The following is a 19825-nucleotide window of genomic DNA, read 5'->3' as shown; positions in this document are numbered from 1 at the left end:
ATCCAGGCCTCTTACAAACAGCCAAGTTGTGATTATCCCAGATTTTGGGTCCCACCATTTGACCAATATGAAGGGATGCAATTCTTTAAGAACACCGGCAGCAGGAGAAAGTACAGCAGATCAATTGGAGAAAGGAATATTAATGATCTCAAGGTCAAGAACCAGTTCCACTTCCTGGAAATATGTGCGAAATTTGGGGTGGGAAATGTGGCACTAGATTTGGTCAAGGACCCACAGATCCCACATCCAGTGACACAGAATTTCCTGGGTGAACAGACATATTCATTAGCAAGTGACTTCCGATGATGTCTGCCTGGGTCCACTTTCTATTCTAAAATGGGAGAGAAAAGAAATTCAGTATTCCGTCATCTTCTAAGCGCCCTTGAGAGGGAAAGTGAGATAATGTTTCCCGACGCTTTCAGATGTGGACATTCAGTCATTTCCTCACGGATACCTAAAAATCAGATCAAAAATCAAGTGATTACAACTTCAGTAGAGGAAATACTCATCACCAGAATTCAGCGCCACTGTCATATGTTCATCATTTCAAAAAATAAATGTGAAATACTTTAGTTCCTTAAAAGTTACATGCAATTAACTAGAGTGTTTAAGTATTCCATTCAATATTTGAGCACCTGCAGATATTTCCTCCCTTTTTCATGTATCACAATACAGTAACTCAGAAACTTCTCATGCCACAAAAAACATTCTATTAATAAATATTATGTGGCAGAAGTTACTGAAGAAGTGACTGGTTTCATTGCTGAAGCTGTTATTTTGGCTCTCTGTGTCTAGTCATAAGGAGGCTGTTAAATCAACTTCAAACAGAGTAGTTTTACTGAAATCTAACCAGAAAGTGAGAATGATGATTGAGCTGAAACAATTAACTTGTGACATTGACTAGTGGGTAAAGCAGGGACCAGTAAATCTTGAGTAAAGCTTAGATATAACAGAGAGATCTAATGGGAAGGTACTGAACTAATAACCCAGGGCCCCAGGCTAATATTCTGCAGCTATAGGTTCAAACCCCTCCATAGCAGATATATTCATGATTTGGAGATGCCGGTGTTGTACTGGTGTGTACAAAGTTAAAAATCACACAACATCAACTACCTTATGAAGGAGCAGTGCCCTGAAAGCTAGTGCTTCCAAATAAACTGGGTGTTGTGTGATTTTTAACATAGCAGATGGTAGCATTCACATCCATAAGAAGTTTGTCTAATGGTGAGCGTGTAACAATTGTCATTAAAAACTCATCTGGCTCACTAATGTCCCTTTAGGAAAGAAAATCCACTGTCCATGTCCTGGAGTCCATACATGTGACTTCAGAAGCACAACACTGTGGGGACTCTTAGCTGCTTTTTATGGTAATTAAGGATGGACAATCAATGTTGATCCAGCCAGTAATGCTCACATCCCAATTAAAAAATTAAAAGCAAAGTAAATTGAATATTGTTACATTACAAGCCTGGCATTTCATTCACTTTGTTCAAGTCACATGATTCTGTACTTGTAACCTCACGAGTATTGGCATAGATCATATGTTTTTGGGTGTTTGTTGTTGCTGAAATAAGCCTTTTCCATGCAGCACAGAATTGTTTTATTAATAAAGAAAAAGGTTTGGTGTCTGTATGAACAAACATTTGTATGTGGAGTTACTTAAAACACTTTAAATATGGAAAGGGGTCATTCCACTCCCAGGCCATAAAGAAAGAGAAAGCAGCCGTAAAAGTCTGATCCCCCATGTTCCCATCTGCAAATTTTGTCATTGTAGTGCACCCTGTGTCATGTAGCTTTGCACTCACTCTCTTTCTATTACCCAGTGTTGTTTTCCTCACCTAGCATTTGGCTTATGTGGCTCTGAAACCTCTTATCTCCCCACCTAATGTGTCACCACTTCAGACTTCTGAAAGTCCTTCCCCCTGTTGTAGGATTTCTGTTCACTCAATGGTAACACACATCATGTAACTGCCATTGGTGTTTGTTGCATTTCTCTAACTGCTCTTGAGAACGTGGCAAAACTTCCATCTTCTTGGCGACTGTGTGGTTTCCTGGGCCATTTTGGGTCAGCCATGTTGGATAGTCTGGCAGGATAAGTCAAATAAGGCAGAAGGATATTGGGCTTTATTAACAGGCACATTTAATACAAATGCAAGGAGGTTATGGTGAACTGATATGAATGCTATTTAGAATTCTGAGCCAGACTGGGTAAAGATGACAGCTTTCCTTTCTGAATGGCCACAAGTTGGCTTTTTGTAACAATCCTTGTCACCATTACAGATTCTAGCTTTGTTCTCTATACCATCACTCAATTAACTGAACTAGCATTCCCCATTTGCAGTGGTGGATTTAACCTGTTGCCTCCGGATAATTAGAGTTGAGCTCTGGATTATTGGTCCATTTCTGGGCTGCTCCACCCATACGCGGCAGACATGCACCTATTGGGAGACAGACCTTGGAAAAGACATTCTTGGGTCCAGGGTCCTCCAACAGGCCATTTGATCTCTTGTCTCTCTGCAAAAGTAACTCGGTTAGTCCCACACTCCTGCCCTTTTCTGGATTAGTGGTGCTGGAAGAGCACAGCAGTTCAGGCAGCATCCAAAGGGCTTGTAGCCCTGATTTTTTTTTCAAATAATAATCAAATCCGCTTTTGAAAGCCATAATTGGCTCGACCTGCTGTTTCCCACATACCAACCAGTCACTGCCTAAAAATGTTTTCTCTTGTGCCATCTTTAATCTTTTGCCATTTAACTTAAATCAGTGGATTCTCAATCCAGTCACCAATAGGAGTTGATTCTCTAATCTGTTCAGACCCTTCATGATTCTGATTACTTTTTTTCATTCATTCATAGGAAGTTGGCATCACTAGCTAGGCCAGCATTTATTGCCCGTTCCCTAATTGCTCTTGGGAAATCAGCCAAGATCAAATCTTTAAATCAAATCTTCCCTCAGTATTCTGCGAGGAGAACAGCCACAGCTTTATGCAATCCATCTATGTAACTGATGACCCTGATCCTGAAACATTGTCATAAATGTGGACCTTTCTAATCTTTTCACATTCTTCCTGAGGTGTGGTAAGCAAATGGGACACGGTGCTCCTGCTGAGATCTAAATAGCATTCATATCAGTGCACCATAACCTCCTTGCATTTGTACTATACTTGGAGAAAGTGAGGTCTGCAGATGCTGGAGATCAGAGCTGAAAACGTGTTGCTGGAAAAGCGCAGCAGGTCAGGCAGCATCCAAGGAACAGGAGATTCGACATTTCAGGCATAAGCCTGATTCCTGAAGAAGGGCTTATGCCCGAAACGTCGAATCTCTTGTTCCTTGGATGCTGCCTGACCTGCTGCACTTTTCCAGCAGCACATTTTCAGCTTTGTACTATACGTGTCTATTAATAAAGCCCAACATTCTTCTGGCTTATTAACCACCTCCTTGATGTACCCTGCCACCTTCAATACATATACTCAGATCCCTGAGCTCTTGTACCTGCCTTAGAATTGCATTCTTTGTTTCATGTTGTTTCTTTTCCCAAACCTTTCAGCACTAAATTTCATCTGTCACTTTTTTGTCCATTCCACTTGCCAGTCAGTGTTACCTTGAAATCTAACACTATCCTTCTCACACTTTGCAACACTTCCAGTTTTTGAGTCATCTTTGCCCATTTGGAAATTTGTGCCTGTGCCCTCAAATCCAGATCATGAACAGGATTGAGAAAGTTAAAATCATCAACACCAGGTTATAGTCCAGCAGGTTTATTTGGAAGTACAAGCTTTCGGAGCACTGCTCCTTTGTCAGGTAGCTACTGGGGCAGGATCAGGGGCCACAGAATGTATAGTAAAAAATCAAAGTGTCATACAACCGATGCAATGTATTGAACAAACCTAGATTGCTGTTAAGTCTTAATCACTTAGAATGGGGATGCACGTTTTGATTTATTTATACATAAATCCCAATACTTCTTTAAAATTTGCACTCCAATATGCCAATATTTTCATGCATAAGTTCGAACAAGGCTTCATTTCTGCACAGGACCTCCGACCAACACTATATACCAGATATATTGACGACATTTTCTTCCTCTGGACTCATAGCGAGGAGTCACTGAAACAGCTACTCAGTGATATCAACAAGTTTCATCTTCAGACTTACCATGGGAAACTCTTTAGAATCAGTCTCATTCTTGGACACAGACACCTTCATCAAGGACGGGCACCTCAGTACCTCACTCCACCGCAAGCCCGCGGATTACTTCATGTTGCTGCGCTTCACAAGTTGCCAACCTAAACATATTTGAACAGTCATCCCCTATGGACAAGCCCTTCGTGTACACAGGATCTATTCAGATGAGGAGGAACGTGATGGACTCCTGAAGGTGCTGAAGGACACCTTCATAAGAACAGGATACGATGCTCAGCTCATCGATTGCCAGTTCCACCATGTTACAGTGAGAAACTGTAATGACCTCCTCAGGAGATATCCATGGCGTACGACCGATAGGGTACCCTTCATTGTCTAGTACTTGTCGGGAGTGGAGAAACTGCGCCATGTTCTTCGCAGCCTGCAACACATTATCAGTGAGGATTAGCACCTCACCAAGATATTCCACTTCTCACCTTAAAACAACTGCCAAACCTTAAACAGACCATTTTTCACAGCAAATTGTCCAGCCTTCAGGACAACATCGAGCACAACACCATACAACCCTGTCATGGCAACCACTGCAAGGCGTGTCAGAGTGTCAATATGGATACCACCATTAAACACGGGGACACCGCCCACCATGTACATGGCAGGTACTCATGTGACTTGGCCAATGTTGTCTATCTCATACACTGCAGGCAAGGATGCTCCGAGACATGGTACATTGTGGAGACCGAGCAGATGTGATGACAATGGATGAATGGACATCGCGCAACAATCGCCAGACAGGAATGTTCCCTCCCAGCTGGGGAACACTTCAGCAGTCAGGGACATACAGCCTCCGATCTTCGAGTAAGCGTCCTCCAAGGCAGACTTCGGGATACACACCAATGCAGAGATGCCAAGCTGAGGCTTATAGCCAGGTTCGGTACCCATGAGGATGGCCTCTACCGGGACCTTGGGTTCATGTCACACTACAGGTGACCCCACTACAATACACATTCTCACAAACACACACATATACACAAACACACATACATACATATATACACACTCTTACACAGGATCACACTTGCACTCACACAGAACCTGTCTCATACACACCCTCTCTCTCAGTCACACTCACAGCACACACCCACACCCTCTCATCGGCATATACTCCTTCACTCTCATGCGCACACTCTATCAAGTATGTACACACACACACACATGTATGGGGTGAATTTGCATTGGCAGAATTGTGTTTGCAGATACATTCTATTTTGTTTAAAAAGCACACAATCTGTTGGCAGTCAGTCAATGTGGCGTTTTCTAAATTCCTACTTTGGAAATGGAACCAGTCTGACTCAAGGTTGAGATGCCGACAGACTCTAACCTCACACCTTTAATGCATTGTCTGAGCTGGTGTCATGTTTTTATATTGATTAAAATTTTAAATTATCTCAGGACCGTGACTTGAAAGAAGCTCTGGAGTTTACACATTTGTCAATTGAAACCTGCAATCCATTATAAGTGATGAAAGACTTAACAGCAATCTAGGTTTGTTCAATACATCGCATCAGTTGTATGACACTTTGATCTTTTACTATAAATACTATGATCTTGCCCCACTAGCTAACTGACAAAAGAGCAGTGCTCCAAATGCTTGTACTTCCTAATAAACCTGATGTTGTGTGATTTTTAACTTTGCCCACCTCAGTCTAACACCAGCACCTCCACATCAGGATCAAGAAAAGCAGTGATTGCAACACCAATGCCTGGGAAACCCCACTATATGCATTTCTCCAGATCAAAAGACGAAGCCAATTTCTTATCCATGCTACACCTTTCTTTATTATTCCCTGGGCTTTAACATTGTTGTTATCTGGGCATCTTATCAGATACCTTTGGAAATTCATGTGTACAACAACTATATTCGTCAGCCCTCTCTGCTAACTCATCAAAAAATTCAACCATATTTGATAAACATGATTTACTTATAAGAAATCCATGCTGGGTTTCCTACATGTCGAAGTGACTGATACTTTTGTCCCAGAGTGTCCTTTTTAAAAGCTTCCCCATCACCAGGGTGAATCTGACCTTACCCCTAATCATTCTATTTATCGTTATTGAGCAAAGCTGCTACATTGGCAATTCACTGGTCCTCAGCACCATCCCTGTATCTAATAATACGGAAGCAAGAGTAATTTTTTTAACTCGAGGGCTGTTGAGATTTTTTTTCTTGGCTTTTTTTGAATTTCAGAGGCTTCATTTCTCATTCTCATTCACACCTTTATCAGATGTGTTAACATATGAAGTGTTGGGACTTGCTAGATGCAGAGTCCCAGGAATCTGAAGTCTTCTTACCTCCATCATTCCTACAGCCAAACTATCACATGCTCAGTCCTACTATTCCTGTATTTCCACCTCTAACATGTGATATTGGAAGGATTCTGGGGGTTACCACCTTGCAAGTTCCAGTTTTGTTGAGAAGCCCTTTAGATGTTGAAAAGTTGAATGATCGAAGTTCTAGGCCAGTGTTTACTCAACAAGTGAATAAATATCTCGATAACAATTATATTTTTACAAAACCTATAAATGTGCCTAGTAGAGGTTCCAGCGGTTTCGGCTATGGTTATTTGAATTACCTGTTGTCATACTGATCCTTATTGCTGTCTCTCTGTAGTTGTGTTTCTGCTGCCGAACAAAGAGATTCTCGATCTTCACCTGGTCATACACTTGCCAATTTTGTAAAAGGTTTGTCACCTTGCTCTTCTTTGATGTTCATTTGTCCAGCTTTCTTGTTTTCCTTATCATTCAGTTACTGCCCCCTCCCCCTATTCTTCAGTGGGATAGGGAAAGAATGTGTGAAATGTTTACTCAAGACAGGAACCAACTAGTAACAGGTTAAGGAAAAGCAGCATAGTATTCGTGGGAGTTCTTCAGAAATAATTAAGTATGATACTAAGCCAACTTATACTCCTCAGGGTCCAGAACTCTCTTTGCTAGAGAGCTGGTTGGCAGGCAGGAAACAACGAGTAGGTAAAAATGGGTAATTATCCAAGTAGCAGCCTAGTGGGGTACCGCAGGGAGCAGTGCTTGGACCCATGTATTCATCATATTAATGATTTAGATGAGGGAACTAAGTGTAATATGTCCAAGTTTGCAGATGACCCAAAGCTGGGTGGGAGGGTGAACTTTGAATGGATGCAAAGATGCCTCAGGATGATTTGGACAAACTGAGTAAGATGGTAAATGTGTGGCAGATGAAGCATAATGTGGATAAATGTGATAGCAAAACCAGGAAGGCCGATTATTATAGGTTAGGAAAGGGGAGGTGCAACAAGATCTGGGTGTCCTTCTTCACCAGTCACTGAAAGTAAAAATGCAGGTGTAGCAGGGGGTAAAGAAGGCAAATGGCCTTCGTAGCGAGAGGATTTGAGTACAGGATACTTCGCTGCAATTATATAGGGCCTTGGTGAAACCACACCTGGAGAATTGTGTGCAGTTTTGATCTCCCTATCTGAGGAACAATATTCAGGCTACAGAGGGAGTGTGGTGAAGGTTTACCAGACTGAATCCTGGGTTAGTGTGACTCACATATGAAGAGGAATTGGATCGTTTAGGACTATATTCACTGTAATTTGGAAGAATGAGCAGGAAATCTCATAGAAACCTATACATTCTAACTCAATTAGACAGAGTAAACATAAGAAGAATGCACCCAGTTACTCAGGAGTCCAGGACAGAATCACAGTCAAAGGATATGGCGTATATCATTTAGGATTAAGATGAGGAGAAATTTCTCCACCCAGAGGATAGTGAGCTTCTGAATTCTCTGCTACAGAAAGCAATTTAGGCAAAGGTTTTCAAGAAGGAGTTAGAGTGTAGTTTTTAGGGATTAAAAGATTTGGGAAAATGCGGGATCAGAGGACTGAGTTAGATGATCAAGTATGATCAACGTGAATGGCAGAGCAGGCTCAAATGGCCTAGATTAGACTTACAGTGTGGAAACAGGCCCTTCGGCCCAACAAGTCCACACCGACCCGCCGAAGCGCAACCCACCCATACCCCTACATTTACCCCTTACCTAACACTACGGGCAATTTAGCTTGGCCAATTCACCTGACCCGCACATCTTTGTGACTGTGGGAGGAAACCGGAGCACCCGGAGGAAACCCACGCAGACACGGGGAGAACGTGCAAACTCCACACAGTCAGTCGCCTGAGTCGGGAATTGGAGTCGCCTGAGTCGGGAATAGAAGCCTACTCTTGCTTCTATTTTCTATGATTGCTACAAAAATAAAGCTGATAAAGTAAGGCACCACTTAAATTTGGAAGTGGCAATACACAAGAATGCAAGAAATAGCACAAAGCCTGGTAATTGGCAGACAGCAGTTAGCCTAATATCTATTGTTGGGAAATCACAAGGGGCTGAAAATGTGTTGCTGGTTAAAGCACAGCAGGTTAGGCAGCATCCAAGGAATAGGAAATTCAACGTTTTGGGCATAAGCCCTTCCTGATGAAGGGCTTATGCCCGAAATGTCGAATTTCCTATTCCTTGGATGCTGCCTAACCTGCTGTGCTTTAACCAGCAACACATTTTCAGCTGTGATCTCCAGCATCTGCAGACCTCACTTTTTACCCAAAAATCACAAGGGGCATTAATTAAGGATAGAGTGAATGAACATCCTTAAATTTTTTAGCTGGTTAGACAGAGAAAGAATGGATTTGGAGAAGGGGAGTGATGCTTGTTGAATCTGTTTGATTTTTTTTGCAGACGTGACTAAAGCAGTTGATGTGGGAATTTCTTTTGTTGTGACCCATAAAAACATCCAGAAGGCAATTGATAGTGTCCCTCAGGAGAGACTGCGAGTTAACTGAAGTTGATCATCACCAAATGGAAGGCAAATAATTCTGCCAGTTAGGGACTTAACTAAACAGCAGAAGGCAGCGTAGGGATAGTGGTGTGCAGGATGTAACTAATTAAGAGCATGCCATGAAGATCTGTGTTGGGGCCTCAGAATTCACTCTATTAACAACATAACAAAGAGCCCCAGCAAAACAGAAAACAGTAGGAATTGGGGAATATCTCTAAACTGTTTGGTATCATAACTAGGAAGAAGAAAAATTGTTGTGGTCACCAGAGGTCATTCATCCTAGCCCAACAACATCACTACTATGATTGCACAATGTTTATTTGCAACTCCTCAGATACTGAAGTAGTTCATGTCCAAAATGCAGTGAAACCTGATAAGTGGATATGACACTTGTGTCACGCAATGACTATCTTTAACCGGAGAGAATCTAACCATTGCCCCTTAATATTCAAAGGCATTACCACCACTGAATCTGTCACTGTCAACTGGGGGGGTTACTGTTAGCTAGAAACTGACCTAGACTTGCCATGTAACATTGTGGCTGCAAGAGCAGGTCAGAGGCTAGGAATCCTGCAGTGGATAACTCACCTTCTGACTCCCAAAAACCTGTCCAACATCAACAAAACACAGGTCAGGGGAGTTATGCAATACTCTCCGTTTGACTGGATGAGTGCAACTCCAACAACATCAAAAAACTTGATGCCATCCAGGACAATAATTTTCCTTATCTTTGCCTTTTTTATTCTTAAACATTTTCCTTTAGTTTTAATCACCTCCCCCCCTGCCCATAGGAAAAATACTTCTGGTATTTAAAGTTTGTGAGAAGATTTGTAGCTCGGGTGCTCGTTGTTGTGGTTCTCTTCGACGAGCTGGGAATTTGTGTAGCAGACGTTTTGTCCCCTGTCTAGGTGACATCTTCCGTGCTTGGGAGCCTCCTGTGAAGCACTTCTGTGATGTTTCCTCCAGCATTTATAGTGGTTTGTCTCTGCCGCTTCCGGTTGTCAGTTCCAGCTGTCCGCTGCAGTGGTCAGTTTATTGGGTCCAGGTCAATGTGCTAATTGATTGAATCTGTGGATGAGTGCCATACCTCTAGGCATTCCCTGGCTGTTCTCTGTTTGGCTTGGCCTATAATAGTAGTGTTGCCTCAGTCGAACCCATGTTGCTTGACATCTGCGTGTGTGGCTACTAAGGATGGCTGGTCGTGTCGTTCTGTGGCTAGTTGGTGTTCATGGATGCGGATTGTTAGCTGCCTTCCTTCAGACAACAACTCACCAGGACAAAGGACCCAATACCCAGCATGAGCAGAACCAACGTAGTGTGCAAAATCCCATACAAGGACTGCACCAAACACTACATAGATCAAACAGGAAGACAGCTAACGATCCGTATCCATGAACACCAACTAGCCACAGAACGACATGACCAGCTATCCTTAGTAGCCACACATGCAGATGACAAGCAACATGAGTTCGACTGGGACAACACTACCACTATAGGACAAGCCAGAGAACAGCCAGGGAATTCCTAGAGGCATGGTACTCATCCACAGATCCTATCAACAAACACATCGACCTGGACCCAATATACCGGCCACAGCAGCGGACAGTTGGAACTGACAACCGGAAGCGGCAGAGACAAACCACTATAAATGCCGGAGGAAACATCACAGAAGCGCTTCACAGGAGGCTCCCAAGCACTGAAGATGTCACCCAGACAGGGGACGAAACGTCTGCAACACAAATTCCCAGCTCAGCGATCAGTACCACAACGACTTCTGGTATTTACACTATCCAGTTCCCTCAATACTTTAAATGTTTCAATAAACTGGTCTCTCATTTTTCTAAACTCCAATGCGTGTAGGCCTTTGTTCAGCCTTTCTTTGTCAGAGAAGTCTTTCTTTCTAAAACTAATTGCTTCTAATGCAATTATATCATTTTTTCAAATATGAAGTCCAAAATTGTACTGGAGCAGTGTGGTGTCACCAAAGTCTTTAACAGCTGCAGTACAGCTCCCTATTTCAATATTCTGTTCCTCTTGAAAGAAACAACCACATCCTAGTTGTCTTCCTAGTCACTTGCTTTACTTGCACATTAACATGATGTATTAATGTACCTGAACCCCTGAGTTCCTCTGTACCACCTGCAATTTCTCCCTATTTAAATTGTAAACTGTTTTTCTGTTCTTTCTGCTAAAATGGACAAGTTCACATTTACTCATATTCCATCTGCCACATTTTTTGCCCACTCACTTAAACTCTCAGAACCACAGAATTGTTACATTGTGTATATATCCCTTCGCAAACTTTCTACATCTTCTACTTTCCTACCTACCTTCGGGTTTCATCATTCAAATCAATTATATAGTTTGTAAATACTTGAGAACTACTGGCACTGCACTAGTTACAGATTGACAACCTGAAAATGGTGTGTTTATCCCCACTGTATCTTCCTGATAGCTAACTGATCTTTCATCTATGCTAATATGTTCCCCCTACAGCATGCACTCTTACTCTGTACTGCAATCTTTGATGAGGTACTTATCAAATACCTTTGGAAACCCCAAGTGCACCAAATCCACCAGTTTCTCTCTATCCACTGTGAATTACTTTGTCAAAAAGCTTTATTAGATGAAGTACGATTTCATTTTCAAAAGACTCTGATCACTTTGAGATTTTCTAAGTATTTCTAAGTATAGTCTCTTTAATAACGGGTTTCAGCACCTTCTCTTTGAAGGTTAATTGGACTAAAGTTTCCTGTTTTCTCCTTTTCTTGAATAAAGGTGACACATTTGCTTTTCTCAAATTCTCTGGGGCCCTTCCAGAATCTAAGGAATTTTGGAAAGTTATATCTAATGCAACCATTGTCTATGCTGCCGTTGTGTTTATGACCTAGGTCATTCAGTCCTGGGGACACGTCAAGCAATTAAAGAGGGCAGCTGACCACGGCTCCCTCAAGGACAGTCGGGGGTGGGGGGGGCAATAAATGATGTCCACATCCTGGGATGAATAAAATTAATGGCAGAATAGAAAGCTACATATCCCTAAATTTTCCAATGAAACAAACAAAAGTAGCATCTTGTTTTATCTATTCATGGGATGTACTCACCATAATGGCAGCAGTTCCCTAGTGGGGCTTGAGAATTTGGTGATGAACCACTGCAGTCTCTTCAGTATCCATACATCCAAGGTGCGGAATTTCAGGATTTTTGCAGTTAAGGAATGATACTCAGCTTCTGTTTCAGTTACAAAGAGATGTTAGGAAACAAATTAGAAAGATCAGCAAAACAGTAGCAAATGGACTTTGACATGGCCTCTTGAGACCATCAGTCCGGGACCAAATAAGGTGGAGTACTTTTTAAATGGTGAAAAACTAAAATCATCATAAAATTCCTAGTGTGGAAGCAGGCCATTCAGCCCATCAAATCCAACCAACCCTCTGAAGAGTATCACACCCTCTATCCCTGTTAACTCCGCATTTCCCTTTGATAATCCACTTAGCCTGCACACTATGGGCAATTTAGCAAGGTCAATCCAACTAACCTGCACGTTTTGGACTGTGGGAGGAAAGTGGAGCACCCGGAGGAAACCCACACAGACACGGGGAGAATGTGCAAACTCCACACAGACAGTCGCCCGAGGCTGGAATCGAACCCGAGTCCCTGGCGCTGTGAGGTAGCAGTCTAACCACTGAAGCATTATGTCACCCCTCTGAGTGAATGTTCAAAAAGACTATTCTTTAAATCTTTATTGACTATTTGGACCCTTTGTAATCTTGACTTCCAGCTAATCTTCTCTTTCCTAGAGAGAAATAGACCTTTTTCAAAGAGTTAAATGCTCTTTATTCTTGTGAATTAGTCGTCCCATTGTATTCCTAGTTCAATCAAAGTAAATATCATGGGCAGGTATAGAAAAGAATGGAAACGGTTAGTAAAATGCTGGCCTTTCTATCTAGTAGAGTAGAACCTGAAGTGGTATTTCAGTGAAACAAGACCCTGATTTGATCACACCTAGAGTCGCTTTGCCTCTCCCTAGGGAAGGATATGTTGGTCCTGGAGGAGTGCAGTGTAGATTTACCAGAATGTCACCTCGACTCCAAGGGATAAATTATGGGAGAGGTATTACACAAACTAGGATAAAAGCAAAATACTACAAATGCGGGAATTCAGAAATAAAATAAAGTGCTGGAGAAACTCGGCAGGTCTGGTAGCATCTGTGGAGAGAGGAAGAGTTAATATTTTTACATCCTGTATGGCACTTCTTTAAACAAATTAGCATTGTATTCCCTGAGATTAGAAGATCTAGATGAGGTACAATGTTTCTTGCTTAATAAACCTCTTAAAGAAGACAAGAAGTATGTCTCAGTAGGCTCCATTATAACATCTCATGCAGATAACTTCGAAATTGGGTTAAATTCAAATTGATGTTTTTCTTTAAATACCATAAGAGACTGCCCTTTTTAAGCATGGTTGTTTTAATTTGTGAAGGCTGTATGTGTATCACTGTAATAACATACCTCATAAATTAGACAACTTAATCATTATACAAAGTTCCAAATGCAACAGGAGAAAGTGAGGACTGCAGATGCTGCAGACCAGAGTCAAAAAGTGTGGGGTTGGAAAAGCACAGCTGGTTAGGCAGCATCTGAGGAGCAGGAGAGTCGATGTTTTGAACATAAGCTCTCTATGCTTGAAACGTCGACTCTCCTGCTCCTCAGATGCTTGCCTGACCGACCAAATCCAACAACAGATTAAATAATGCATTAACAAGCTCTTCAATAATTTAACCAATTTTAATTCTCGATTATCTTTCCACAGACCAGTGTGTTCACAGTGTTGTAAAAAGGTGCGTTCAAGATATTTTTTATTGGAAAGTATACATCTTTATCTATCAAAATATCTCCTTTATTGAAATTAATTTTTGGTTTGTGTTTTAGATGCGACTACCCTCCAAACCATACAGCAATCTTCCAATTTTTTCCTTGGGACCTTCAGCATTGCCAAAAGAGGGGAAGCTGTCGAAGTCTGAGAGGCCATCAGGCAGTCGCCGTCGTCATGATGGTCAACACAAGAGTCTAGTCAGGTACGAAGGTCTACAGCAGTTCCTAGATACTAAAGAAAAGCATTACAGCTCAGACTCAGTTATTTAATCAGAGTTTGTGGCTAATGGACCATAAGACTATAAGATATAGTGGGTGGCACGGTGGCACAGTGGTTAGCAATGCTGCCTCACAGCGCCAGAGACCCGGGTTCAATTCCTGCCTCAGGCGACTGATGTGTGGAGTTTGCACATTCTCCCCGTGTCTGCGTGGGTTTCCTCCGGGTGCTCCGGTTTCCTCCCACAATCACAAAGATGTGCGGGTCAGGTGAATTGGCCATGCTAAATTGTCCGTAGTGTTAGGTAAGGGGTAAATGTAGGGGTATGGGTGGGTTGCGCTTCGGCGGGTCGGTGTGGACTTGTTGGGCCGAAGGGCCTGTTTCCACACTGTAAGTAATCTAATCTAATATAGGAGCAAAATTAGGTCATTCAGTCCATTGAGTCTGTTCTGCCATTCAATCATGCCTGATATACTCCTCAACCCCATTCGCCTGCCTTCTCCTCATAACTCTTAATCCCCTTAATCATCAAGAGCCTAGCTATCTCTGTCTTAAAGACACTCAATGACTTGGCCTTCACAGCCTTCTGCAGCAATGAGTTCCACATGTTCGCCACCCTCTGGCTGAAGAAATCCTCCTCGTCTCCATTCTAATGGAGCCCTCAGGTCCTAATCTCTCTTACTAGTGGGACATCTTCCTCACCTCCACTCTATCCCACCCTGTTTGCAGATTCCGGAAATCTGAGATATGATGGAACTGCACCAGCGCATAACCAGGGTTTTCTCAGTAAACCAAAAATTGCAATCAAAAGCTTTTTACATGTTCCGATAGTTTAAGTGTTCCTATTGCACTCAAAGATTGCAGTTTAACCTTTAGAACCTCTTTGAATACTGGCAAAAAAAATTAGATGATGGGGTGGTAGTGATCGGTTCAGTCTGGGGACCTGGCAATTAATTAAGTTTGGGGAGGGGGGAGCCTCCTAACATGATTTTTGTTCAAGGCCATTGGGATAGTGAAAGGGACTGTTTATGCCCTGGAAGTAACTTGTGCTAATTCTACAGCTTTTCTGATGAATTTACCCCAAATTTCCCCAAACTGGACAGTGTTAGCGGTAACTGTACCTCACCACAAATAATTCTAATCACCAAAGGATCCTGCTTTTCCTTTCATGCCTGCCATAAGTAAAACTGAACCCAAGAATCCAGTGAAGGTCAAGTGAGAAATTTCGCTGAGCTGAGGAATCACCATTTACAGATGATAGAAGTAGAATCTCAATCTCAAGAAGTAGACTTCCTCACTTCACCAGATGTCTTAAAATCAAGTCAACATTTCATTGGTCTTTTTGGTTTTATTTGCACCAATATACCAACTTTGTGAATTTGTCCTGGCTGTCGCATCGTTAAGAAAATTTGTCTTTCTCAGATGCACAATGTAACACCTTGCATGACCCCCCCCCCCATTCACCTTCATGGTTTTTCTCTTTGAATAGTTCCCTTTATAATTTCCTTCTTCCATCCACATAACTCCCCTTGTCCCTACGTAAAAACAGGGACCAAATGTTCGATCTGCTAGTCCCTTATTGTCGTCTCACCTGCATCTGTCACTCCACTGTCTCCTTTACTGCTCCTTCAAATATGTTACTAAAGCTGTTTGATGTTTGTTTGAATAGCCCTCTTTTTCATGGTTTTTCATTTGTGTAGCGTTTTATAGCTGTTTTTCAGGATTTCCGGGTGTGCTTTGTTCATAATTCCCCTTGATAGCATCTCCTTTTCATCTACACAACTCCCAAACCCCCACTCCCTGTTAAAACAGGTACCAAATGTTCATTTAGTAATCAGCTAGTTCCTTACTTTGGTCTCATCTGTGTAATATACATTCAGCTGCATTTAGGGTGTAGGTTTGCTCGCTGAGCTGTAGGTTTGATATCCAGACGTTTCATTACCTGGCTAGGTAACATCATCAGTGGTGACCTCCAAGTGAAGCGAAGCTGTTGTCTCCTGCTTTCTATTTATATATTTCTCCTGGATGGGGTTCCTGGGGTTTGGGGTGATGTCATTTCCTGTTCGTTTTCAGGGGTTGATAGATGGTATCTAGATCCATGTGTTTGTTTATGGCGTTGTGGTTGGAGTGCCAGGCCTCTAGGAATTCTCTGGCATGTCTTTGCTTAGTCTGTCACAGGATAGATGTGTTGTCCCAGTCGAAATGGTGGGTTTTTTTCATCTGTGTGTAGGGCTACGAGGGAGAGAGAGTCATGTCTTTTTGTGGCTAGCTAGTGTTCATGTACCCTGATGGCTAACTTTCTTCCTGTTTGTCCTACGTTGGTTCTGCTTGTCGTGGACCAAACACAGCCAGAACCCTAACCACCTTACCATACATCAATGAAATTTCAGAAATCTCAGCCAGACTACTAAGACCCCTCGCAATCCTAGAAGCATACAAATCTACCAACACTCTCAAACAAAAACTAACAAACTTAAAAGACCCAGTACAACCCATGGACAAAACCAATGTCATCCATAAAATTCCATGCAAGGACTGCCACAAACACTACATAAGACAAACAGGAAGAAAGACACGGGGAGAATGTGCAAACTCCACACACCACAAACCCCAGGAACCCCATCCAGGACAAACATATAAATAGAAAGCAGGAGACAGCAGCTTCGCTTCACTTGGAGGTTGCCACTGATGATGTTACCTAGCCTGGTAATGAAACGTCTGGATATCAAACCTACAGCTCAGCGAGCAAACCTACACCCTAAACCTCAACCTGAGCTACAAACCTTGTAATTTAGCTGCATCTGTTGGAGCCTCCTCTGGACTGGTCTTGAAGCAGCTGTGGGGAAAAGTTAGATTTTTTTCGGCAATTCATCAAGAAGTTTGCAGCTTTCCTGACACCAAGACCAGATGTGGCTTACCTCAACTTTTGAAGAGTCACAGCCAGTGCTTCTACCATATCTTTTAGATTAACTGAGTGCCTCAGTGTAGTTCTCAGGCATAATACAAACCCAGGCATAATCATTCATACAATAGGAGGAATGTAGCAGATATAAATCTTGCTGTGGCATTGATTGTTTGCATTAGTGGTCGATTGAATGGAAATACCTTTGTTCTGAAGTTTACTGTTTACCAGGCGTATGTCAAGTTGGTAAAAACAAGGACTGCAGATGCTAGAAACCAGATTCTAGATTAGAGTGGTGCTGGAAAAGCACAGCAGGTCAGGCAGCATCTGAGGAGCAGGAAAATCGATGTTTCGGGCAAAAGCCCTTCATCAGGAATAGAGGCAGGGTGCCTGCAGAGTGGAGAGATAAATGAGAGGGGGTGGGGATGGGGAGAAAGTAGCATAGAGTACAATAGTTGTACAGGGCTGGTCATTTTCCTTCAGAGGAATGAGGAGAATAATGAGGTTTTTATCACCCGCAAGTATCAAAAATGAGAAGTGAGATTTAAGGGTAAATGTTCCTACCAATAAAACCGACTTTGAGCTTATCTTCAGAGCCACCAACAGGCCTCAGCTCTGAACAACCCCTGTCACATAAACGCAATGCCAACATCCTTCTCTAACAGAAGGCTTTTGATCTTTCACAGATTTCCATCAGTATCCAAACCTTCAGAGAAATCGACAGATAGTCTAGAGTTCCCCAAAGAGCTGATGGAGGACTGGAGCACGATGGAAGTTTGTGTTGACTGTAAGAAATTCATTTCCGAAATCATAAGTTCCAGTCGGCGGAGCCTGGTGCTGGCGAACAAGCGGGCCAGGTTAAAACGGAAAACTCAGTCCTTTTATATGTCCTCGGAGAGTGCATCAGAATTTCGACTGGCAGCACCCAAGGAACGAACTATCAAAGAGGTTTAGACCTGTGCCTTTTTATTTTCTTCCTGAAGCTGTTTCTTTGAAGAGGGATCTCCAAACAAAACAACTAGAAATGGATCCACATACACACCAGAACATGGACTGACTATGCTAAAATTCATAAATATCTAGCTTTCATGTATTAATAAAAGTCAGGGTTCATTTGTATAGTCTTATCTTTGTCAATGGGTCTTATCCAACATGAAATAATGTAAGTTACTTGTATATAATTGTAATATATTTTATTAACAAGAGGGTTTGGACCTCATTGACATTGGGAGTGGATGTTTAACACCACTTGCAGCAGGTGAAGAATTGATAACTTGTATAATATTTAATCTGTGCAGTATATGTACATTGAATATATACGACAGAAGATCTTTGTTTAATCTTGAACGTCTGCTAAGGCAATGATCTTATTTGATGGAGTCATTTTTTAAACTTACACTTTGTGTCAACGGGTTTATAGGTGAGCGAGAAAGATCATTTCAGTTGTTAAGGGCAATATGAGCTCACTTTTTTATCATTTAAAAGCAAAGGCACATTTATTTTTAAACTGGACGATGGATATATGACACAGACTCCTCTCTGTTTTCATGAAAGCGACAGTATTTGTCAAAACTGATGTCAGACCTGTATTGAACACTTCATTGCCAGCTTACATAGGACAGTTTTTGCACTTATGTGAAGTACTTGATTTATGCTCTCTTTCGAAACTTCCTTTAACTAATGGCTTGCTCCATGGCAGTAGATCTTAAGATCATAAGAAACAGGGATAGGAGTAGGCCATTCAGTCCGTCAAGCCTGCTTTGCCGTTTAATAAGATCATGTGATCTGATTGTGGTCTTAATTTTTCCTGAAGCAGCTTTGTGACCAGTCACCCACTGAGCTGATCAATCCAGCTTACTGCAATAAATTCATTGCTAATCCGTGTTGCCTTTCAGTCTTGGCGTACTGGTAATTAGCCTGAACACTTAAGGAATGGATTGCCATAACTTCCCATTCTTTTACTCCATTCCCCCATTGTGCTGCAAGATATAGTTTCAAAGTTATTACTGTAGAGCTGATGTGAACAAGACATGTCATTCAGTTCACGTGCTGAGTTTTCTATACGTTCGATGTAAATGCAATGACTGTTCATGCATCAATTAAAAACAAACTTTAATCTTTATAATGAATATTGTCTTTCATCATCAATGGGATACTGCACAGGTACATGTTAGTAGAGAGTCAGGATTTTGACCCTGGAACGGCGATATGTTTCCAATCCAGGGTGGTGAGTGGGGAAACTTGCAGGAAATAGTGTTCCCATTTGTCTGCTACCCTTGTCCTTCTCGATGGTAAAGCTTACAGATTTGAAAGGTGCTGTCAGAGGTTACTTGGTGAGTTACTGTAGTGCATCTTGTTGGTGCTACAAAGCTACTGCATTAGTGGTGGAGAGAGTGACCAGTTTACACTTTCACCTACAAATAATACGTGAAAATAACGAGCTTTTAAGGAGCTTAATATATGTGATGCTAGAAGTCAGCAGAAATAAAATGACAGCTTTAGTGAAATCATGTAACAGTGGGATGCCCATAACTTTTGAGATAATGTATCACATGATTCATATCAGGATTCATATTTTATTCACATAAAACACACTTATTTTCCATGTTGACAGCTTTGTTCATACTTAAGTTTATACATGAAAATAAATTTATTGTTACTATTCACAGGTAAGCTAACGTATAAACTCCACCCATTTATAGAGAAGAATGATTGATACACATATATATTTATATACAGTAATGTGGAGATGAGTTCTAATGAATGACTAACCACTGGTCTGGTGCAGAGCCAGATACTTGTTTGGATTAGGCCATTTGGCTCTTTGGGTT

General features: G+C 41.8%; 1 protein-coding gene across 4 annotated transcripts in view; it reads left to right on the top strand.

The window, feature by feature from the left end:
* LOC132815514 (protein spire homolog 1-like) overlaps positions 1-19119 on the top strand; it is a 186629-nt gene extending 167510 nt beyond the window's left edge. For all 4 annotated transcript variants that reach the window (XM_060824500.1, XM_060824498.1, XM_060824499.1 and 1 more), the window contains 4 exons: positions 6808-6878; positions 13814-13841; positions 13933-14078; positions 17681-19119. In XM_060824500.1, the coding sequence (XP_060680483.1) occupies positions 6808-6878; positions 13814-13841; positions 13933-14078; positions 17681-17948 (513 nt within the window). In that variant the 3' untranslated portion in view covers positions 17949-19119. The remainder of the gene's footprint in view (positions 1-6807; positions 6879-13813; positions 13842-13932; positions 14079-17680) is intronic.
* Positions 19120-19825: the final 706 nt, after the last annotated feature.

Source organism: Hemiscyllium ocellatum, chromosome 4 (assembly GCF_020745735.1).
Source record: "Hemiscyllium ocellatum isolate sHemOce1 chromosome 4, sHemOce1.pat.X.cur, whole genome shotgun sequence".
NCBI lineage: Eukaryota > Metazoa > Chordata > Chondrichthyes > Orectolobiformes > Hemiscylliidae > Hemiscyllium > Hemiscyllium ocellatum.
The sequence above is the reverse complement of the archived record's forward strand: the minus strand, read 5'-3'. Positions and strand labels throughout refer to the sequence as shown.